This window comes from Sardina pilchardus, chromosome 2 (assembly GCF_963854185.1).
Source record: "Sardina pilchardus chromosome 2, fSarPil1.1, whole genome shotgun sequence".
NCBI lineage: Eukaryota > Metazoa > Chordata > Actinopteri > Clupeiformes > Clupeidae > Sardina > Sardina pilchardus.
In genome coordinates this window covers 5,493,540-5,515,631 of record NC_084995.1, presented here as the reverse complement: position 1 = coordinate 5,515,631, position 22,092 = coordinate 5,493,540, and the positions used below count along the sequence as shown (strand labels likewise).

The window sequence follows — 22,092 nt, the reverse complement described above, 5'->3', positions numbered from 1 at the left end:
CAGCAACGCTAACCCCTTCAAGATAGAAAGGGAACCTTTTTGTTCGTGACTACAGTTATTATGTGGTCAATTACGCCATCTAGCGGCGTAAAATGGTACGGTGTAATAACGTTAAAAACTTCCTCTATTTGGAAATGCAACATCCTTACAACACGCTAAACGGTAGATTCCTAAGCGAAACACATGAAGTATTATAATTTCAAAGAACACTTACACTATATTACTTCATGGAAATTATGTCAAGAGCAAGTTTAACAAGCAAACCTCTTGCATACCAGTGTGAATTAACTCGATGTAAACATCATACAAACTTACTTTTCATCAATGACTCGCAACTCTGAATGTCAAAGACTGGATTACTCAGGATAACTGTAGGAATTGTCAAAAGGTAAATTAATTATCTCTGTTTTAGTGCACAACGAACTTGCACGTCTCTGCAGGTAGGCCTGCTAACAAAAATAAGAAACTTAACAGGAAGGCACGCGAGTTTACCACATGAAATATCGCGACAAATGCTAAATCACAGCAAACACACAAAAGTCCCGGCGTTTTCTACATAATCACTCAAACTATAATGAATTCTACACGCTAATACCTTACAGGTGTAAACTTGTGCACATTCAAAGGATACACAACGAATACAAAAGCAGTAGCCTACATATAAAAATGCAAAGCGACAGTAAACAATAGGCCTAATCTCCGTTACATCTTCTAAAGACGTTAAACAACATGTTTCAGGCACGTTACAACATATGCTGAACAGTAAATATTGTAGGCTAGGCTACTGCCTCATAAGTTCTGAGCTAGCTCAGCTATCCAGCAAGTTTACAATCACTAGGCTAGGACAAACAAAGAATGCAGGAAATCTTCACTTTTTTCTCCTTTCCTTCATTTATGCTGTAAAACTGTGAATACAAAAATAAACTATTTTCAGTCCATTTGTCTTGTCTAACCACGCATATACCGAATTGCCACTATATCAAAAAACAAATAAATCTTTCTCTTAAACATATCTTATTTTCTGTACTTATGTCTAAACACATATTTCACCAGAACAATGTATACTTACAGGCATTGCCTTCGTATGGGTAAGAAATAACTATAGCAGATGAAAAACATAAATTGTCCGGAGACAGCAACCAGTGTGAATTATCTCAGTGACTTCTCTCGTTTTAATGCTAAGCAGGAAGTATTTACTAGCCTACTACACTCCAAAGTAGATTCTGATAAGGCCAGTAGATGGCGCTCTAACATAACAAATGACTGGTAAATACTGAGTGCAATAACATAAATGAAATCTTGGTCGGCTCAGAGCGTGACAATATTATTGACTAAACAATAAACATGTAGGAATGAGGTGTCAAACTCACTTTATGGTCAATTATCATCACACGCACGCCAAAGATAGCACAATGTCTCTCTCGCTCAGAAAGTGCACGGACATAATGACTGGTGCATACGCGCAGGAGCGGTCTTTATTACAGGAAGTGATTTACCCAGAATGCTCCGGTCAATTATGGTAAATAACAAGAAATAAAATCGAATTACTCTCAAAACATCACAAATATATCAAACAATATCCTGTAATCATTACAATCTCCTAAATAGCAATTCATTACGAAGAGAAACTATTACAAATTGTCAAAAACGAAACACCGTCACAGTGAAAACTCGTGTGATTGCAACCTTATATACCACCTGGACACTCAATTAGTTTAACAACGAGTAAGTCCGTACTTGCCTCTCGAGGCCATGGCGTCGTTAAGATATACACAGTCTCCGGATGAGACAACGCTGCCGACAACCCAAATCGCACCGTTGTGGACAATCTCAGACAGGCCCGACAAAGATATCGGCGCAATGTTGCCATACAACTAAGCTGTCATCAAACTAACGAGATGATGGATCCCGTCCCAGTTACTTTTGCAAGAATTGGCATACTTTGATTTTTTTTTTGAAAATATCAACATTGTATCTTAAATCACTCTGGAATGTCCTTTTGACATTACTTAAGCAATTTAAGATGAGCTATTCTGCTTAATAGTATACATTCGTCAACACACACGTTTTTGCTAATTATAGAGCCATCGACAGACCGAATAACACCAAATTTATTGAGGGTGCTTTGGATGGGGTCTCAAGTCATCCCACCAAATATGGCTTTCATACGTCACAGTATTTCCAAGATAGGCACACTTCCTGTTTGGCGGCTTCGCTTGCTAAATTTAATTGGTTATCACAGGCGAACGCTTGGACGTATGAAGGCAAAATCAAGGCGGTTGATCCGCTTTGGTCTGTAGATCACGCGTGCCAAGTTTCATGACGATCGGAGGAACTATGCGGCCAGAGTCGCTTTACTTTGACTTTGGACAAAATTCAAAATGGTGGAAAATCCATCATGGCGGAAAATTACATCACATGGTGCGTTGGAATCAGCTGAGTCAGATGATTCCAATGGTATAAGTTTTATCAAAATCGGCCATACGGATCAAACGTTACAGGCATTAACGTGTTTTCCAACTTTGACCAGTTGGTGGCGCTAGGGCGTGAGAGTGGCGAGCATGAAACCTGGTGGTGTCAATCAGGGTAGTCTCCTCTATCAGTGTACCAAATTTCATGACTTTATGTCTTACGGTTTGGGCTACAGGTGGAAAAATGTGTGGGCATCAGCGCTCAAAAGTCGCTTTTCCATTCATTCCTATGGGAAAAAATCGACCGGAAAAACTGGAATAACGGGAGAACGACAAGGCGTATCAAAAAGCTGTATACAAGCCACCATCGTCGCATCAGGACGCACGCGTGAGAGGTGGAACGGTGTCTTTAGCTCCAAATCCCTAGGACAAGTTAGGGAGACAAAAGTTGGCGTTAAGATAAATGATAATAATAGGAAGAACAATAGTGTGCTTTTGCAAGCACACTAATAACCTCCTTGGCAGATAATAAAAAACACATCAAAGAAACATGCAAATCATAAGATTCTGGTTTACCTATTTGCACTGAAATAGTTCAACTTTCTATGCAAGCCTCAACTATAGACTATAGGCCTTATATTTGGTTGAACTTAGGCTAGGTGGGTCTAATATTTTTTTTGTGCGTATTTTTACTTGGTTCAAACTTTGTTACGTAGGTCTTGAAAATGAGACTAACTGTATGTATATTTCAGTTCTGTAAACTTGATACTTTTTGAGAAATTAGCAAAATATTTTTCCCCATTGACTTTTCATAGACCTCTGAAGTTCGCCTACAAAAAGGATCCAAAGCTGCCATCTTTGCCCATATAATGAGATCCAGGAGTTAATTGAAGCCAACTGCCTATGGCAAGCTTTTTTGTAGGCGAACTTCAGAGGTCTATCGCACTGCACTGCTGTGACATCACAGAGGATGCTGATTAAGCTGATTTGCACCTGTGTCAAGAGCCAGCTGCTCAAGGCCCTATCAAGTTTAATTGACAGCCAGTTAAATTGAACCTGTATTAAACAGCTCTCTGCTCAGCTCTCTCTAGCTGCGTTTCCATTACATATATGCGCAAAAACGTTGTCGATATTGTCTTAATGTCGAAAATCACAATTTTCGCAATTGTGGTGTTTCCATTACATTCGGCTAACTAAATTAAAATCTTGTGTATTCTCGCGTGCTGTAAGTCATTTGGAGACATGGCGGTTATCAACATAACCCAGATTTACACTAAATGCATTTAAATTGCCACCACGGCACTAACACTGATTATCAGTCATTAGGCTATAAGCCATCAGCGGAGGAGGCCTAAGTTTTGGTGGGGAAGAAACATAAAATTAAAAATGACGTATTTCACAGGAGTTTGTTGTAGGCCTATGCTTAAATCATGTCACAGCCATATCAGTGGAATATTTCGTAGATCAGCCCAGTTGATTAGTTTCTAGAACTAGAATCTAGAATCTAGATTTCTTTCAGCACAGTTCTCATCACGTTAAACCAGCAAAGCATAGCAACGTTGTTGCTATGGGTAAACAAAACTAGTTGAGCGGTTGCGTATGCAGCGTTTTTGAGAAAGTGTTCGCTAGTTCACAGGGGAGCTGTGGATTCAATATTTTAGAATGACACGAGCCACTTTTAATGAAAAAAAAATATATATATTTTTACATTATTCTCCCGGTACCACTTCCTGTCGACAGTCTTCTTCGTCGTTTTCGTTCCTTTTAACATCCTGTTGTTGGATCACGTGACTCGTGTGATGCGAAAGAAGTGTTTCCATTGCAGTTTCGCGAAATATACACATTTCGATACGCTCTAAAAACCACCTCACCCGAGCGCAAAAACTTTTTATCGAAAAATATGATTTTTTTCGAAATTTGTGTGTTTCCATTAAGCACACTTCTATTTGCAACTCTTAATTTGCGCAATTTAATGGTCAATGGAAATGCAGCTTCTGTCTACCCATTCACTCATCCACAAACACACACACACACACCTGACTGCAGCACTTCATATATACCACACTTCTCCATGCACTCCACAACATTCTCACCTTAACCTAACTCTCCCATTTCACTGCATCATACAAAGCCACACTCCTTACATCCACTTACATCCACTCACACACACACATGCACCCTCACACGCACTCACACTCAGAGGTGGAAAAGTCAAGCTTCATAGAGTAAAATTCCAATCACGTACAGTCATGGTTGAAATTGTTGGCACCCCATGCTAAAGTTGACTAAAAAGAGGAATATAAAATCATCTTTTGGAAATTGATTTTAATGGCTTAAGTAATAAAATTAGGAAAAATCCAACCTTTAAGGACACACCAATTTGATTTGCATTGAGTTCAATGAGCATCAAACAGGCTAATAGGCTAACTGAAGAAAACTGAACAAAACACCATGCCTATCTCTAGGTATGGTGAAGGGTGTGTGATGATGTGGGTCAATTTTAGTTCTAAAGACCAAGGGAACTTTATCAGGATGCATAGTATCCTGGATCCATGAAATACGTGGCCTTTAAAAATAAAAAACTGCCTGCCCCTATGTTAACCCTATGTGTTAAATTCCCATAGGGTTACATAGGGGTGCCAATATTTTTGACCTCGGTATTTTGGGAAGAACATTTATTTATTTATGATACATTATTCATTCACAAAGAAAATGGTCGCCTTAAAGGTTGGATTTTTCCTAATTTTATTACTTAAGCCATTAAAATCAATTTCCAAAAGATGATTTGATATTCCTCTTTTTAGTCAACTTTAGCATGGGTGCCAACAATTTCAACCATGACTGTATTGGTTCTATCTGTGCACTTAACACAGGTGATCTCACCAATTAGCTGCTCTGCCTGGCTAAAGAGTTGTACTAATTAGAATCAGCTGGTTGGTTGGTTGGACTTTTCCACCTCTTTTCCACCTCTGCACTCCTCACTGCCCCTTACCAGCATCTTATTAGCCATTTTCACGTGATGTCAGCAGCTGGGTATCAGTTCGTCCGGTAACGTCATTTAACTTTACTCTCAAATCAAGGCAGCTACGAGAGCAAACGATAACTGAGGAGACGTTAGGAGACCCCTGCTATACATAGCAGCAACTTCAGCTAGCTAACATTTTAGCACCGAAGATCAAGTTGGTTTGATATTGGATATTCGGATACCCAATGAAAGACCGTTCCTTATTTTGAATCTCTGTCGAATATCCAATATCAAACCAATTGATCTTCGGTGAAGCTAGCTGAAGTTGCTGCTCTATGTTAAGGATTAGGCTACTGACTTTACTCTCAAATCAAGGCAGCTACATGACTGCAATGATCGCCAACGATAACAAGGAAAATTAAGATAATAAATAAACGTGAAATATTAATCTTACCTCAAAAACTGTAACCGTATCACCATAGCTTTTGCTTACGCCGGATGAACTGATACCCAGCAAAGCTTCAAAGCGGAAAGTGTCTGACGTTAGCGTGAAAAGGGTGAATTAAGCCACATACATACAACACACTGCCCCCCCCCCCCCCCCCAATCTACTCTGTCTCAAGCTTTAAGCATACAATCGGACTCTCTTAAGACTACAGGTCCTGTTCACCTTCCTCTGTCCACAACTGTTTGTAAATTAAAGTTTGTTTCACATTTTATCTTATGTCTTGCTTTTGCATGCACTGGTAATTTCCTCGAAATTACGTTTTCTAGTTGTATTTCATACTGTTCAGGCTGAGCCTTACATATGTCTTGATTTTTCATTGTCTCATTGCTGCTTGCAGCTATATTGTTCGTTAAAATGTCTTGTGATGATATACTGAATTAGATTTTCTGTATTGGGACATTTAGGCAGCCGTTGTTCCTTACTTATTGCAGTATTGCAATGTCAATCTTATTCATTAGAGTGGAGTGGATGATCCAAACTTTGCTTACGAGCTCCTTGTTGAGTTGACCAGAACTTTCTTAGCCTATGCAGATGATGTCCAGGCTCAGGATGCTGCAGCTTATGCCATGCAGGTATGTACTGATATTCCACCCTATGTAGCAGACTTTGTTGGCCTCAAAACTACAGTATGCAATTATAGCTCAAATGTACTGGTGTGTTCTAAATCAGTTCTTCAGTGGATGGTACTATTGTGACTCTTCACCTTAGGAGCTTCTGGCTATATTTGAATGTCGGGAAGGCCGTGGTGACACCTCAGGTCGAAGATTGTGGAGACGATTTCCAGAGCAGGTTCAGGAAATACTCGAACCACATCTTAATAGCAGGTTTACAAATCTCCAACTGATCCGTAACAGTTTAGTGTTCTTCATTAACTGACTTTGTCACATCTTATGTCTTTAGCAAAATGGATGCAGTGTTTGATCATTTTAATTTGTTGTGTGCATTAAAGGTATAAAAGTTCTCAGAAGGTTGTTAACTGGTCAAAACTGAAGAAGCCCATATACCTCAGCAGTTGTGGAAGCAACTTTTCTGACTGGTCTGCAACATGGGCTGGCTATCTTATCAGTAAAGTGAGTACTGCTTCCAGTGCATTTTGATTCACTTGTGAAGTTAAGTTTTAATTTTGAGTCCAGTTTCAGGAAGTGGTCTATTAATGCACGGTCATGACATGTATTATTTTTCAGGTTAGGCATGAATTGGCAAGTAAAGTTTTTAACTGCTGCAGATTCATCATAAAGCATGATTACAAGGTGACCATCTACCTCCTTCCCCATATCCTGGTCTATGTGCTGCTGGGTTGTACAAATGATGAGAAGCTGCAGGTATGTGTGTGTTCACATCACATTTCTGTGTTTGTCCGATGCCATCTGGTGTACATCAGATTCACCCCACAATGTTGATTTTATTAGTATTCAAGGTTTCTGTAGAAAATGTAAGTATGGGGGAAAATTCAATATTGGACCTACCTGGAATATTTCAGCCCTTTACCACTCTAGAAACAAGTGCTTTTCATTGCTTGACCATTGGTGGAGTCTCTGTGTGCACGCATCTTAAACTGCACAAGTTCAGAGAAAGCTAGCACTTTCACAAAAGTTTTTCCTTTGTAGGAACACCTCCCCTCCTCCCCCCACCACCCCACAACATTCAAAATCAATTGTAGGGACCATATTACTGTGAAGCATAAATGTTATACGCCATCTGAAAGATTGGTCTCTTGGGAATCCAAAAGTGAATTTTTTTTAAATGTGCAGTCTGTATAGTGCTTTATATTGTAAGATTAATCATACTATGTCTTAATTAAATTTAATCAAAAATGCCCTCCTCCCCTCCCCTCCGCTTTTGTTGCCACCCTGACATCTGGCTGCAGTGTAGCTGCACTGCAACAAGTAAATGCAACATAATATACAACCATTGATCCAACAAAGTAAATGCAAAAATAGAGACTTTTGTGTAAGTATTCCATGTTTTGTGTTGTCACTCTGTATCAGAACACCTGACTACAATCCAAAAAGTCTACAAGAAACCTCAGAATGTTACCTTTGAATTGAGACCTATGGGGAGTTTCCATAGGTTTTTTTTTAAAAACGCATGAGCATACCTGGGCAAATAATGGTCTACAGCACTCATATTTCATATTATATTGGTCTACTTTTACACACAGCTTCACAAGACCTGGTGCTAGGGCTCAGTTGTGTAGAGGGCTGATATATGGTCAGTTCAGAGATGCTTGCAAACCGCCAGGAAGAAAACTATATTCTAGCCTTTTTGGCCCTGTGTCAGTACATCACATAGTTATTCTGATTGTCTCTACTGAAGCCTCTGTGTCTTAGCTTTACAGAGATGTCAAGCATTTGATGGTAGGCCAAACTCGGTGGGAGCTGTAGCCTCTAGAGTAGGAACAGTGCGATTTCAGGGGGAAAGCCTAGAGATGGCCCTATTCTTTAAGGAGATAGTATCAAATGAGAGTGTTATCCACATGCTCACATCCAACCTGTGCTGTTCATTTCAAATGAGTATACTGTCTCTGTTTTTGAAGTCAGTCCCGCTGCTGTCAACAGCAGTGTTGGTCAAGTTACTTTGAAAAAGTAATTAGTTACTGATTACAGTAGGCGTTACAGGGGGCGTTGCTTTAAATTGGCCGCTTTCACCTGAGATTCTCATGAGACCTCACGCCTGAATCACGTGTATTTTATTTATTTTTCCCAAGTGAAGCTGCAATGACCCAAACAACCACCAGGTTGCACTTGTGAGCAGGGTTAGGAATGTCGGCATTTACCACTAGCCAAACAATCCAAAAGTGAATTAAATCCCGAAGCAAGCTGAACATCTTTTCTGCTTTTAATAGCCTAGTCTCACGATAAAACTTGTTGTTTATGAAGGTGTCTTCTGTTAGGCTATTTTAGGAAGAGGCATCTGACTGTTTCGGTTTGTTTTGCTGTCACTAATGGTTTCATGAGGTCACGAGGCCAGTTTCCACTAAAAGCATAAGCCTATGTCCGAAGCGCAACTTGTGTTCTCGTTTTTTGGGTCAATTCATACATTTTATTTCAAATGTGTGGATAGGCCGATGGCACGCTTGTTTTTATGCTGGCAACAAAACAAAACGGTTCACGAATGTTATTCTTGATTCTAAATGCGGGAAACAATTGAAAATAAAATGTCCCATTTGCCGACGCACCACAAACCTCTTGCCTATGTATACATTAGGCTATATGTTTATTTGAAATGTAAGCTGGCTGTTGTCAAATTTGTAAAATAAAATAGGCCTACAGGAGAAACTATATGGTTTATGCCCTCTTATGCTGTTTCATTCCGAACCGAAAGCGAAGGAAGGAGAATGAATTACGAACGTTTCACTTTTGCATAAACAATTCCTGAACGGTTTTGATCAGGTGGGAAACAATTAAAAATAAAATGTCCAATTTTCCGACGCACCACAAACATCTTGCCTATTTAAATATTCTATTATTTGGGCCTATTATAAAAGTTAGGACTTTTTCGTTAGAAAACTATTTCATTTGAATTATGGACTGCCATTGAAAGAGGTTTGATTGGACTTTCGGTTCACAGAAGAAAGTTTAGACGTTAAGACGCACATGTTTGCCCCGTAGCATTAACGGTGACTTAATTTATTTCAAAAGGATATGACCTCATGAATCCTATGGTTGTTTGTGTGTTCTACTTGTCTTTTTTGACCTATAATGATTATAGGGGATGCATCTCAGTTGTTAGATTTGCACATAACATGTGTGCATGCATAGGCTATAGTCTTCTTTTTCTCGACTCTGCTCTTTCTCGGAGCCTCAGTGCAGGACATTTAGGCTACATTCATTGGCGGACGTTTTTTTTTTTGTAAAACAGTCTTAAAATAGGCTACAATTGTATTTGGCAGAGGACAGGCTGCTAGTAACAAAATCCAGGAAATGCTAGTGTCGCTTCAGCGTGGCAACCACGAAGCTCTTCACGTTTTGAGGCAGTCCTCGTTACCCCTAGAACCATCCCAGTTTGTGGTTTGTATGATACGCGTCGCGAATGTAGGCCTAACCGAGTCAAACTTTCATGTAAAAGCATTCTGGCAACAAAACAAAAGGATTTTTTTTGTATAGCTTATTTAAAAAACAACCACAGTTGACCAAAGTGCTGTAAAATAAAATAAGATCAAATAAAAGTAAAATAAAATAAAAATAATAATTATGAAATAACTTTAAAGAATCATAGTAAAGATTAGTAAGTAGTAATACTAATAATAATAATAATAATAATGAAACCAAAATAGCAATGCAAAATAATGGTAGAGTAGATAAAGTGAGAATAATATGTAAATAAAATATTAATTGTAAAACAAAGTATAAAAAACCCATATAGACAAAGCAATAAGGCCGCTCGTTTAAAGTATCATGGCTTGGACAACTTTCTGCACCTCACTTCCTCTCCACAGGGGTCCCCTAGGGCTCAGTGCTGGGCCCCCTGCTCTTTGCTATCTATACCACCTCCTTGGGACAGATCATCCGCTCACATGGCTTCTCATACCACTGCTATGCTGATGACACACAGCTTTATCTGTCCTTTCCACCGGATGACCCCTTGGTCTCCACACGAATCTCAAACTGCCTCTCAGACATATCAACATGGATGAGGGCACACCACCTTCAGCTAAACCTCTCCAAAACAGAATTGCTGGTCCTCCCAGCCAAACCTACAATACATCATGACATCAACATCTAAATCGACTCCTTGTCTGTTGCACCCACCAGGACTGCAAGAAACTTAGGAGTCGTTCTTGACAACCAACTGACCTTCTCCGATCATGTAGCCTCAGTAGCCAGGTCATGCCGCTACGTGCTATACAACATACGGAAAATCAGGACCTACTTGACTCAAGATGCTACCCAACTCCTGCTACAGGCAATAGTCATCTCTCGACTTGACTACTGTAACGCCCTCCTGACAGGTCTCCCAGCCTGCGCTGTGAAACTCCTTCAAATGATCCGGAATGCAGACGCACGCCTGGTCTACAACCAACCCAGAAGGGCGCATGTCACCCCACTGCTCATCCAGCTACACTGGATCAACAACTCAAATTCAAGACTCTAACGCTTGCCTACAAAGTACTCTCCGGCTCTGCCCCCACCTATCTGAATGCCCTCATACAGGCATATGCTACCACACGATCGCTGCGCTCCTCAGCTGAGCGACGGCTAGCTCTTCCGCCAACATGCTCAGGTCAATCCAAACTTTTCTCATCTGTCGTCCCTCGTTGGTGGAATGCACTATATATCTGTTCCTACTAGAGCAGGGACATCCCTAGCCATCTTCAAAAAAGGTCTGAAAACCCAAAGAACATCTCTCATAGCACTACTTCAGACAATCGCACTCATTCATGCACTTATTTCATGCACTTATTACACTCATTTATGCACTTATTACACCCATTGATGCACTTATTGTGGCTTTTTATGTTGTTAGAAATGCTCTTAAAAACCTAAATGTTTTTTTTCATGTTGTAAGTCGCTTTGGTTAAAAAGCGTCAGCTAAATGAAATGTAATGTAATGTAATGACGCGAGAGTTCGGATGTGAAGTGGATCAACACAGCGTGTAAGCTAGTGCAGGATAAACGTAACGTTATCTGTTATCTTCTGAGATGGAGAGAAGAAGCAAATAATGAATAGTAGTGACGCCAATTTATGTAGTCTATTTGTATAATTATCTGCGCAGCACTAAGCACTCAGTGAACAGTAGGCTACCCATGTCTCATATGCACCCATACATGGATGCGTGTAGCCTAGTTTCAAGTAAAAACACTTTACTTAGCAAACTGCGTTTCACTCAAAAACGTTTACTATGTGACAAGTTGCTAACGCCATGTTGCATGCAAGAATGTACTTTTTTGGGCCCTCTATCTCTACCACGTAGCATTATCTTTTATCTAACTGTAGCCTACTTACTCCACTTAATTGGGAACGCATCTTGCGCGCAGGAGGGAGAGTGGCCGATTCCACATTTAAAAGGAAATCATGAAGGCAACAAAGACGAGGCTACAGGAGTTTGCGAGGTTATCCGGTTCCCACTGTCAACTCAAATTGGTGAGGGTTCTGTAACATCTGCAATCAAGTGATTTGAAACATAGAACATCTTATAACGATTAGTCTAGTCTACAACCCCTGGCAAAAAATATGGAATCACCAGTCTTGGAGGATGTTAATCCAGTTGTTTAATTTTTTAGAAAAAAGCCAGATCACAGACATGACACAAAACTAAGTTCATTTGAAATGGCAACTTTCTGGCTTTAGGAAACATTAAAGGAAATCAAGAAAAAAAATAGTTAATCAGTAACAGTTGCTTGTTTTAGACCAGCCAGAGGGGAAAAAAATATGGAATCACTCAATTCCAAGGAAAAAAATATGGAATCATGAAAAACAAATTGACAAAAGAACACTTCAACGCACCACTAGTACTTTGTTGCACCACTAGTACTTTGTTGCACCACCTCTGGCTTTTATAACAGCTTACAGTCTCTGAGGCATGGACTTAATGAGTGACAATCAGTACTCTTCATCAATCTGGCTCCAATTTTCTCTGATTCCAGTTGCCAGATCAGTTTTGCAGGTTGAAGCCTTGGGATGCACCATTTTCTTTAATTCTACTACAGATTTTCAATTTGGATTGAGATCCAGACTATTTGCAGGCCATGACATTGACCTTATGTGTCTTTCTTCAAGGAATTCAACAGTTTTTGCTCTATGACAAGATGCATTATCATCTTGAAAAATGATGTAATCATCCCCAAACATCCTTTCAATTTGATTGGATAAGAACAGTGTCCAAAATGTCAATATAAACTTTATATAATAAATAATAATATAAGCATTATTGAAGATGTAACGATCGCCATCTCCCCAATGCCTTTACCTGACATGCAGCCCCATATCATCAATGACCTTGTTTTTTTCAGGCAGTTGTCTTCATTAATCTCATTGAAATGGCACCAAACAAAAGTTCCAGCATCATCACCTTGCCCATTGCAGAAACGCGATTCATCACTGAATATGACTTTCATCTAGTTATATCCACATTCCAATGAGATTTATGAAGACAACTGCCTGAAGAAAACATGCACATTTCCTCAGTCGTTGATGATATGGGGCTGCATGTCAGGTACAGATGGTACGGGTTGAGAATGCTCCTTTCTTTCCCGCACATCGGGACTCCCGAACCATCGGGACTTTAATTAAAACTGCAACCGCAAGGGGGCAACATAAGACCGCCTTAATAAAATGAAGGTTCGGCTCATACCGGAAAACACGGAAAAACCCGAAGACACCGCGCTGGTGACAAGCGGAGAAAAGAGACATCACGCTCGGCATGTCAGATTGCAGTTTCAGAGTTTTCGAATGTTTTACAGCGTACCTCACAGCTGGCTCTCTCACTCGACGTAGCCTATAACTCAGTCAGTCCAGCAGAGATGCCAGAGCAACGTTTTGGTCAATGGAGAGGGAGAGAAATGCTCCGCATATCCGTCTCATTTAATCCGTCTCATTTAATCATTAAAATGAAGGTGATGACTGGCGAAATTATAATCAAACGACGTTTCAATAAACCATTGTTGAAATTAATGAAAATGGTTTTAGAAGCCTTCAATTCAACCTGAAAGACTCGATATAGGCAACCTTAGATTAATTCATTAATTCATTACGGTTACAAGACCGCATTTCCGTGAATAGGCTATTATTGTCAAGGCGAAGACGAAAGAGATGGACAAGATGGACATTTAGGCTACATTTATGCTAGGAATACTTAGAAATGTGTAGGCCTATAGGCTATTTTAAAACGGAGGCATGTTCATTTTAACCGGCGACGCTGGGTAGCTTACCCAGCACTTTTTCACAGATTTTGTCCCCACCACTTTTGACAACTGAAAATAAAATGTATTTAACAGAAATATCTTTAATAGGCCTACATGCCTATCATGTCACTTTACTTATAACCGTAGGCTACATGCATGGAGAAGATCGCGCATTTTGTAACATTGTAACAATGGATGGTCAGATATACGATAGGGCAGTGAGGGTGATTCATTGTAACCATCGACTAGTAGGCTATAGCTCCGCAAAAGAAGTTTCTAGGAACTTAGAATATATGGATCTCGTTATGCATGTTCATATTGATTCAGAGATAGACATAGACTACCGTGGGCTACTGTGCGTCAATATAACAGCATTTTATCATGTGGTGAATTAATGACTAACGTCAGTTTAACATGTCAGAACTTTTGATCGGCGTTTCAAGTGCATGCCGCGAATAAATGAACTCGACTGACTGAATCCTTTATATTTCTTGGCTAAGTGCGAAGAGATTGACACTCGAACTGTGGCGTAACTGGTTGAAGCATCTTAATCATACGTCAGCGACCGGGGTTCAAAACTTACTCTACGAACCTCCGGAACCCATTAAGACAAGAGGCAATATTTTATTAAAAAGATTTGCGATTTTTTTATGATTGCGATGTCTGCTGAAAAGAAAAGTTAATATGTGAATTCGTGGTTCAGCGCGCGCGCACACACACACACACACACACACACACACACACACACACACACACACACACACACACACACACACACACACACATTTTTACATTTACATAATAGGGCTCGGGCACACGCCTTGCATTCTAGGAATATCGCCGCCATTTGGTAGCGCACTGAACGTAATATCCATTCATTCAGATGCACAAGACAAGAAGCAGGAATATAGTAGCGATTTATTCTTTTCCTCTTGCGATCGTGGGTTGCACTGTTACACCCCACTACACAGCAACATACTACCAAGAAGGCAAAAACTAAGTAACAGGAACACACTAAAAGGCGGGAGTAAATCCATAGTAATTCATAGTAAACTAAGGAGTGAAGCTGCCAATGTGGCTGTGCCCGCGAAGTTTTGATGTCATGATCCCGAGCCCTAGTGTCAGGAAGTGTCTGTCGAGAGAGAGGGGGGAGGGAGGCAATCGTCCTCAATGCCGCATATAGGTAGGCTATAATGTCTAGTGAACTGGTTAGACAAGTGTGGGGGAGGGGGAATGATCGCACAAGACAATTGCTCTTCATGAAATGAGTAGTCTCACAGACGTTTGTCGATGTTTAAACGTAGCCTAGGCTACTACACTACTTGCGAAATCGGACGTGGCACATAGAATTATTAGGCTACTGGATTTAATATAGCATAGACTTTGTTCATCCTATATTAGCCTATATTAAAATGTAATGTGCTGCGGGGAAGCATTGGGGAAGTCAGTTTAAGTTGTCCTGTACCAATTTGCCTCTTATTATAATCAAGAGTATGCAGCCACTATAGTCTAGGTTACGGGCGGATGCGAGCAACCCCATGCAAAAGAAGGCCTTAACCCTTATGTTGTCCTTGGGGTCAATTTGACCCCAAGCAGTGTTTAACATCATAAAATATATGGTTCACTTTTTTTGTTTTGCTTCAAGTTTCATGACTTTTCCTTATTTGAAGGGTACAACAGAGTAAACATGAAATTTGCACAAAAATATGTTTCCAATGTCCTGTGAAAAAAATAGTTACGTTGGTCGTATTGGGGTCAATTTGACCCCATTTTTATGAAACATGATGTAAATGAATATTTGACAAATTATGGATATTATTATTGTAATAGTATGAGAACATGTAGCTATTATCATTATTTCATATACAAGTACATATTACATATAAGTTATTTTGGCAGGTCTGAAAAAGTCCAAAAAGTCAGCCTTTGGGCTGTTGACACTGGATTGGCCATATTGCCAGTCAGGGTTCCAGGGTTCATAAAGGGGTGTGGGGGGGTGGGATTGTTTTGTAGGGCTTTTGATAGTGGTTATTACACTCTTGTTAAGTACCTACCACAAAAAAAAATTGGGTAAAAAAAATAATTTTAATCATTTTTGAGAGTTTTTTGTAGCTGGGGTCAAATTGACCCCAAGGACAACGAACGTCGTAAGATTTTAGGACAACATGAGGGTTAAGTTAACGGACTGAAGGCCCGTTTACATGTCAAACATGCATTAAATCTAAGAAACGAAAAACACAAATATCATGTATTGTGTCGTAAACAGTTAATGACTTCGTGGCCACTATGCGCAACTGCATCGCGCAGTGAGCTGAAGGATAGGAGGACCGACCCTTATTAACACAAAGCTTTGTAAAGCACTAACAACCACCCCTCAAAGTTCAATGTCCATAAGTCCAAACAATAAGTATAAAAATCCGACAATCCAAAACGATAACGAGATCTCCCAGAAACGAAAAACAAGTTTGTTGAGTAGCCTAGTCCTTCCAACAATCTCAGCTTTTGCGTTTGTTAGATAAAAGGCATTCTCTCCTGCTGTATTCCAATGAGAAAAAAATCATCCACAAGGAAGGCTAAGGGTCACGGTAATGCAGCATGCAGGAATCTATATACGCACAAAACGAATGAATGGGTTATATCGGCCAAAACGAATGAATGGGTTGGGATAGTCGTCTGGCTGTGTCAGCAGACTGCAGTCGGTCTCGAGGGGTTAAATAGCGCACGTACTTGAATTTTAATCTGAAGAAGACCACACGGTCGAAACGTCATTCCTTTGTGATAAAGAAAATAAAATAAAATCAAAAAAGAAGGATTTCAAGTGTGCAAACCTTTTTCCATTTTTTTATGATTTAGCCTATACTCTTGTTCTGCACCTTGACCGGGGATGTGCACAAACTTTTTTACTACACTTGCATTTTAAACCAACTCTTCTCTAGCCTATATCCTATAGCCATACTTTAATAATCAGATATTATGCTCATTTTTGTAGGCTACACCTCACCGGCAAGCACGCACGCAAATGCTGCTTTTGCACATCTACAATATTGGCCAGGCTATATAGGCTAGAATAGGCTTTTAGGACTGTATTTTGCCTTCGTGCAACTTTAGTTGTGCTCAATCTAAATTATTGTCAGTAAGGATAGGTCATATTACCAAATGGCGAACCTCGAAAATTATTTAGGATATAGAGCCGTGTCCATTACGCATGCAGTTATTTTTTAGGCTATTGTTTTGTTTGAGTGTTTTTGTCTACCATGGCAAACATAGTTGAAACGTTCGCTCTAAACTTATGTATTTCCAATTGGCTTTTACAATCAGCTACAGCTGCGCGGCGCGGCGCAGATGATCTCCACGAAAACTTGCAATGTCTTTACAGAACTGCTTTCACTTCCCCGAGTAGCGAACGCAACATGCACAACAACCGATATTTAGCAAACACATGTATTTCCAGCTCTCAAAACCGATGAGGTCCAGATCTCAGTGGCCTCATAGCTGCCTACAGCCATGCATAGTAAGCCTAATGATAGCCTAATAGTTATGACATTAATAGCCTATTAATGACCTCATGTCGGAATGGCACGTTGTTTGAAAAAAAAAAGTTTCCCCCAATACCATGGCGAGAGAAATAAATATGATTTGACATTTAAGCTGATTGCTGACAAATTTGCCACACAATTCGGGAGAAGCAGCGGACAGGAGCGCCACCACAAGCAAGCACTTCTAGCCCAAATTAACATGGCAACGTTGCCTATGACTAAAGTGTCTAAGTAGGCTAGTCCGACTAATATTACATTTGATTGGTAGCATGTTTGTAGCGCGCCAGTTTACCCATCCCCTACATCAAAACAGCTTAGAATTAATCAAAGAATCAGCTGTGTCGGCGTTAGGCTGTAGGCGATTTTAACCATTTTCATTCATTTCAACAATGGTTCATTGAAACACAACAGCTTGGCACCTTCTTCTCATGCAGGTCACCAACCTGGCTACATTCTGCTGTGGGGTGACATCTCCCTAACTCGAAAGACAGACCTTGTTATCATTGAAGGCAATCATCATGCAGTTAGATACCGGGATGAGATTCTGGAGCCAGTGGCAATTCCATATCTCCAGAATATGGGACCAATTGCCATCCTCCAGGATGACAACGCTCGCCCCCATAGAGCTGGGATCATCAGAGAGTACCTCCAGAATTTGGGAGTGGAGAGGATCTAATGGCCTGCCGTGAACACTTGTGGGATCAGCTTGGGCATGCTGTACGTGCCAGAGTCACCAACAAAACCAGGTTGGCTGACTTACAACAGATCCTTATCGAGGAATGGAATGCCATCCCACAGCAGAATGTAGCCAGGTTGGTGACCAGCATGAGAAGAAGGTGCCAAGCTGTTGTGGCTGCATATGGATCCTCTACACACTACTGAGGACCCTGACACTGAGTATAAAATGAACAAATGTATGCCCAACATGTTTTGTTTTCCTCATTTCTGTGGGAGAGTGCAATCGTCAATGCTTGAAGTAACAAAGGTGAATTCCAACTGCATAACAGGCCATTTTGGCACATTTTTCGTTGGCACTACTTACACGTTTGCTTGTGTTGCTCATTCCATGATTGCCCTATGCTTACAAGCTATACCTCATTGTAAAGGTGACAAATCAACGATAAAAATGATATGAAACACTTTACTGGTTGGTATTACTAAAAGGGAGATATAATGGGCCAAAGTCAAGTTTCCTTACTTTTTGTGAGCAGTTTATGTGATTTATTTTAATAAATATTTTTCATTTACATGGCATAGTCTATGGAGGCAATTTACAGTGATAAAATGCAAGTTTGTTTTGAAAACGTTGTGACGTTGTTGTATTAGGCAGGTCTACATGTGTAAAAAATATTTTCAGCTGAAATTCGTCCGTCGTAGGCTATTTATGTACGTAGGGCGCGTAATCCTACGTACATTCATAGTTGTACTATCTTATCTTCTATTTGTATGGAGTGAGATAGCTGTCAATGTATTCGTGTCATAGATTTGATGCACGTTCGTATTTGTCTGTAGTCGTGCATAAAATAAATATTTGTGGGTTCTCAAATGAGTCCAGTCGTGCATAAAATATATTGTGTGTATTTTATCCATCAGAATACGGATGGGAAAAAAATACGAATTCAAAAATTACAAGTACGAAATCAAACTTTATAGGTAGGCTTTCATTTATGAGTACGACTTCGCACAAGTGACTGAACTGTCAAAATACGTCATCGCCACATTCAGAGACATTACTTGTTTGCTGGACTGACTGAGTTACGTCGCGTCAAAGACCTATTGTATTTCCAATTTCCAAATGGTTAAAACGACAAGTGGCGCAGCGTTAACTTCCGTGACTGCGACGAAGAAGTCCCGGGTTCACATCTTGGCAGGAGCGGAATATTATAGCTCATATTGACTGAATTCACTGACCATTTTTGAACGTCGACGAACAATTATTTTTTGTTAATGTTTTTTAATAACAAACTCTCTGAAATTTGTTTACCATTAACAAAAAATAATTTCGCCAGCCAATAATTTTCTAAGCCAAATTGAGCCGCCATCTGACAAACTTTGGCTAAGCCGGTTAGACTTTTTGTATCTAAAAATAATTATATCAGAGACACACGCGAAAAATAAACGCGAGCCTATAAACGACCCCCACCACATCAGTATTGTGCTCGTTGCTACGATAGGCTACACAGGACTCAGTTGCATGTTCTGACATGAAGTGGCAACTAAAGCCATTATCAGCCATGAAAATTTCATCAGCCAGCCGTTATTCTCAAAGCAAATGGCTTCGGGGTCTATAGGCTAGGCTACACAGGGTTTCCCGCAGCGCTTTCCTGCTAAGGCGGCCGCCTTAACAACACAGGGCTGCCGCCTTAACTAGCGTCTTCAATAAATAAATGAATAAATAAATAAATATATTATGTATAGTGATATTCGCCGTATTACTCTGTCATGTTTTCTCCATGTCATTCCAAACCGTAGCCGCTAGTCTCCCTTCTCTGTAGAACGCATAAAAAAAAAAACTTTTTCAAAATCGAGTTGGCCTATGCGCACAGGCGACGCGCTCATTCAGCATGAGTATTTGATATCAGGTCAGGTGCCACTGCCACGCATATCTCAGAGTGACTGCGAACACAAATAGCCTAAACCTAGCTAGATTTGACGACTCTCACAGGAATGGTTCTCCGTTGAATCTACCAAATGTGTGGGATGCGCGGCATAACACTTTTGAGCGCTTTATCTTTTCTTTTTTTAATCACTCGTCTACTATGAATGCATAGCCCACTGCATCTTGTAATTTGTTGTGACAAATACTTGTGCCATCTAGCCTACAGCTAACAACAACTTGTGACGGCTATTCATTCACGTGTTGTAAATTGTCTGAGGTTTACACAGGCTAGTTTAAACTTTAAACTATAGCCTCTTGTCTCCCATGCCAGTTTCATTCATCCCGACCGGGCGGGACGCATGTTTCCGTTTTGTAGAAATAATTCCTGGATGTTTTTGTTCAGAGCTGAACATGCAACTGTATTTGACAGATCACAGATCTGGTTGCTAGTGACAAAATATTAGTGTTCAATGCGGTACGATCTCGCTAATTATATTTTAAAAAGCATTAAAAACGTTCCGGCTCTCTTAGGCTATATGAGCAACAGGCACGCACAATAAAGGCCTACAGCTTCAATCAAAGAATTGCAGCTTTAGCCTACTAAATCACAATTCATTAACTATACCATACAGTCGCAATGTTACATTTTCATACAGTTTCATCTTTATTTCATGATATATTCTAAAATATCCACCATTGCAAATATTCTTGGTTTTAATAGAATACTATAATATTGACTGGCTTTAAAATATATCCTATGGTGCTATGCTGAGCAGTGCAAAGGTTTTGAAAGATACAAAAGGCCCTGCATTGGAGTTGTAAACTTTTAAGGTATAATATTGTCTAAATTGTGTTAATGATGTTTAATTGGTTGCTGATTCAATTAAATCTGATACAATGAATGTGAAATCCAGGTATATTGCTGTCATTAGTGTCAAAATTCAACATTTTCAACATTAATGAAATGCTGACAGCCTACTAATTTTTTACTTCAGCTGACCTCCTTGTCTTAAAGTAAATCAGAAAAGAAGTTATTTACACAAGTGTGTGCTAGACTGCTCCTGTAGCCAACAATCTCTACCCTTTGGGAATTTAACTGTTATATGATCCTTGGTGATGTAAATTATGAAAACCTCTTTCTTTGGTTGGTCTTGATGCGGCCTTGACTCCTTTAAGACTCAGTCTCGACTCAGACTTGCTTCCTAAAAGACTCGGCCGTTGTCACTCGGTCTCGGCTGCAGTTCAACCAACGGTCTCGACCCCCCCCCCCCCCCCCCCCCCCATCGAGGGCAGTGGCGGCGATGTGGCGGGGACGCTACGGCGACGCCCCCTTCCCCTGGACAGACACCACCTTAACTAACAAATTTTCTGGGGGAAACCCTGCTACATAACACACTATCCATTGCAAACAGCCTATTTGAAACCGATCATTCCCCCTCCCCCATACACGTCTAACCAGTTCACGGAGGGGGGTGGGGGTCGTTTTGCTAAGTGTGGACATGATCTTAGGCTACAGACATCACTGCGGCATTGATAAATGCCTCCCCACCCCCACTCTGCCTCCTGCATGGCTGTAAGCTGCTGTTTGTTGTTTGCATGCGACTCGTGGAAGAATGCGCAATCATGTTTCATCGCATATGCGCGTTTTAGAATGTTCAAATTCGCCAGCGTGCGTGAAAAGAATAGAATAGAATATACTTAATTGATGCCTTGCTCATAAGTACTTCTGCCATAGCCTACCCAGGTCGGGGATCGAACCAACAACTCTTGGGCGTAAGGGCTGAAGCTCTAACCAGTGGGCTACGGCTATGTCCCTTAATGACGTTAATGTGTGTCTCAATCCTGAATCACGAATTCACATAGAAGTTAGCTTAAATTGTAGAAACAATAGGCCTATAGCTGTTTTTCAGCAGACATCGAAACATAGCCTACACATTCGCAAAACGGAGAATATCTTTTTCACTCATCATTTTTAATTAGCCTAGCCTACTTCTCGCGCCTATGCCTGCTCAGCATTTCTGCTCTCTCTATCTCCCTCCCTCCGAGGTAGCTAGACCCTAGATGCTTCTCCCTAAATGAATGAACATTGTTTTAGAAAGTAGCCGCGGCAGCCTGTAAAATGCGGCATGAAATCCTGGCTACTGTGTAATTGAAACCAGACTAGGTTAGGCTCTTTGTTCGGTCCGATCATTTTCGGCGGCGCGAACATAGCCTAGGCTACCTATTAAA

General features: G+C 40.4%; 2 protein-coding genes across 4 annotated transcripts in view; one reads left to right on the top strand and one right to left on the bottom strand.

Moving 5' to 3' along the window:
* atg9b (autophagy related 9B) overlaps nucleotides 1-22,092 on the bottom strand; it is an 839,198-nt gene that overhangs the window by 637,438 nt on the left and 179,668 nt on the right. The window lies entirely within an intron of this gene.
* Nucleotides 1-22,092, top strand: part of atr (ATR serine/threonine kinase) — a 163,624-nt gene that overhangs the window by 86,442 nt on the left and 55,090 nt on the right. For all 3 annotated transcript variants that reach the window (XM_062517190.1, XM_062517183.1, XM_062517177.1), the window contains exons 23-26: nucleotides 6,343-6,456; nucleotides 6,593-6,708; nucleotides 6,834-6,954; nucleotides 7,069-7,206. In XM_062517190.1, the coding sequence (XP_062373174.1) occupies nucleotides 6,343-6,456; nucleotides 6,593-6,708; nucleotides 6,834-6,954; nucleotides 7,069-7,206 (489 nt within the window). The remainder of the gene's footprint in view (nucleotides 1-6,342; nucleotides 6,457-6,592; nucleotides 6,709-6,833; nucleotides 6,955-7,068; nucleotides 7,207-22,092) is intronic.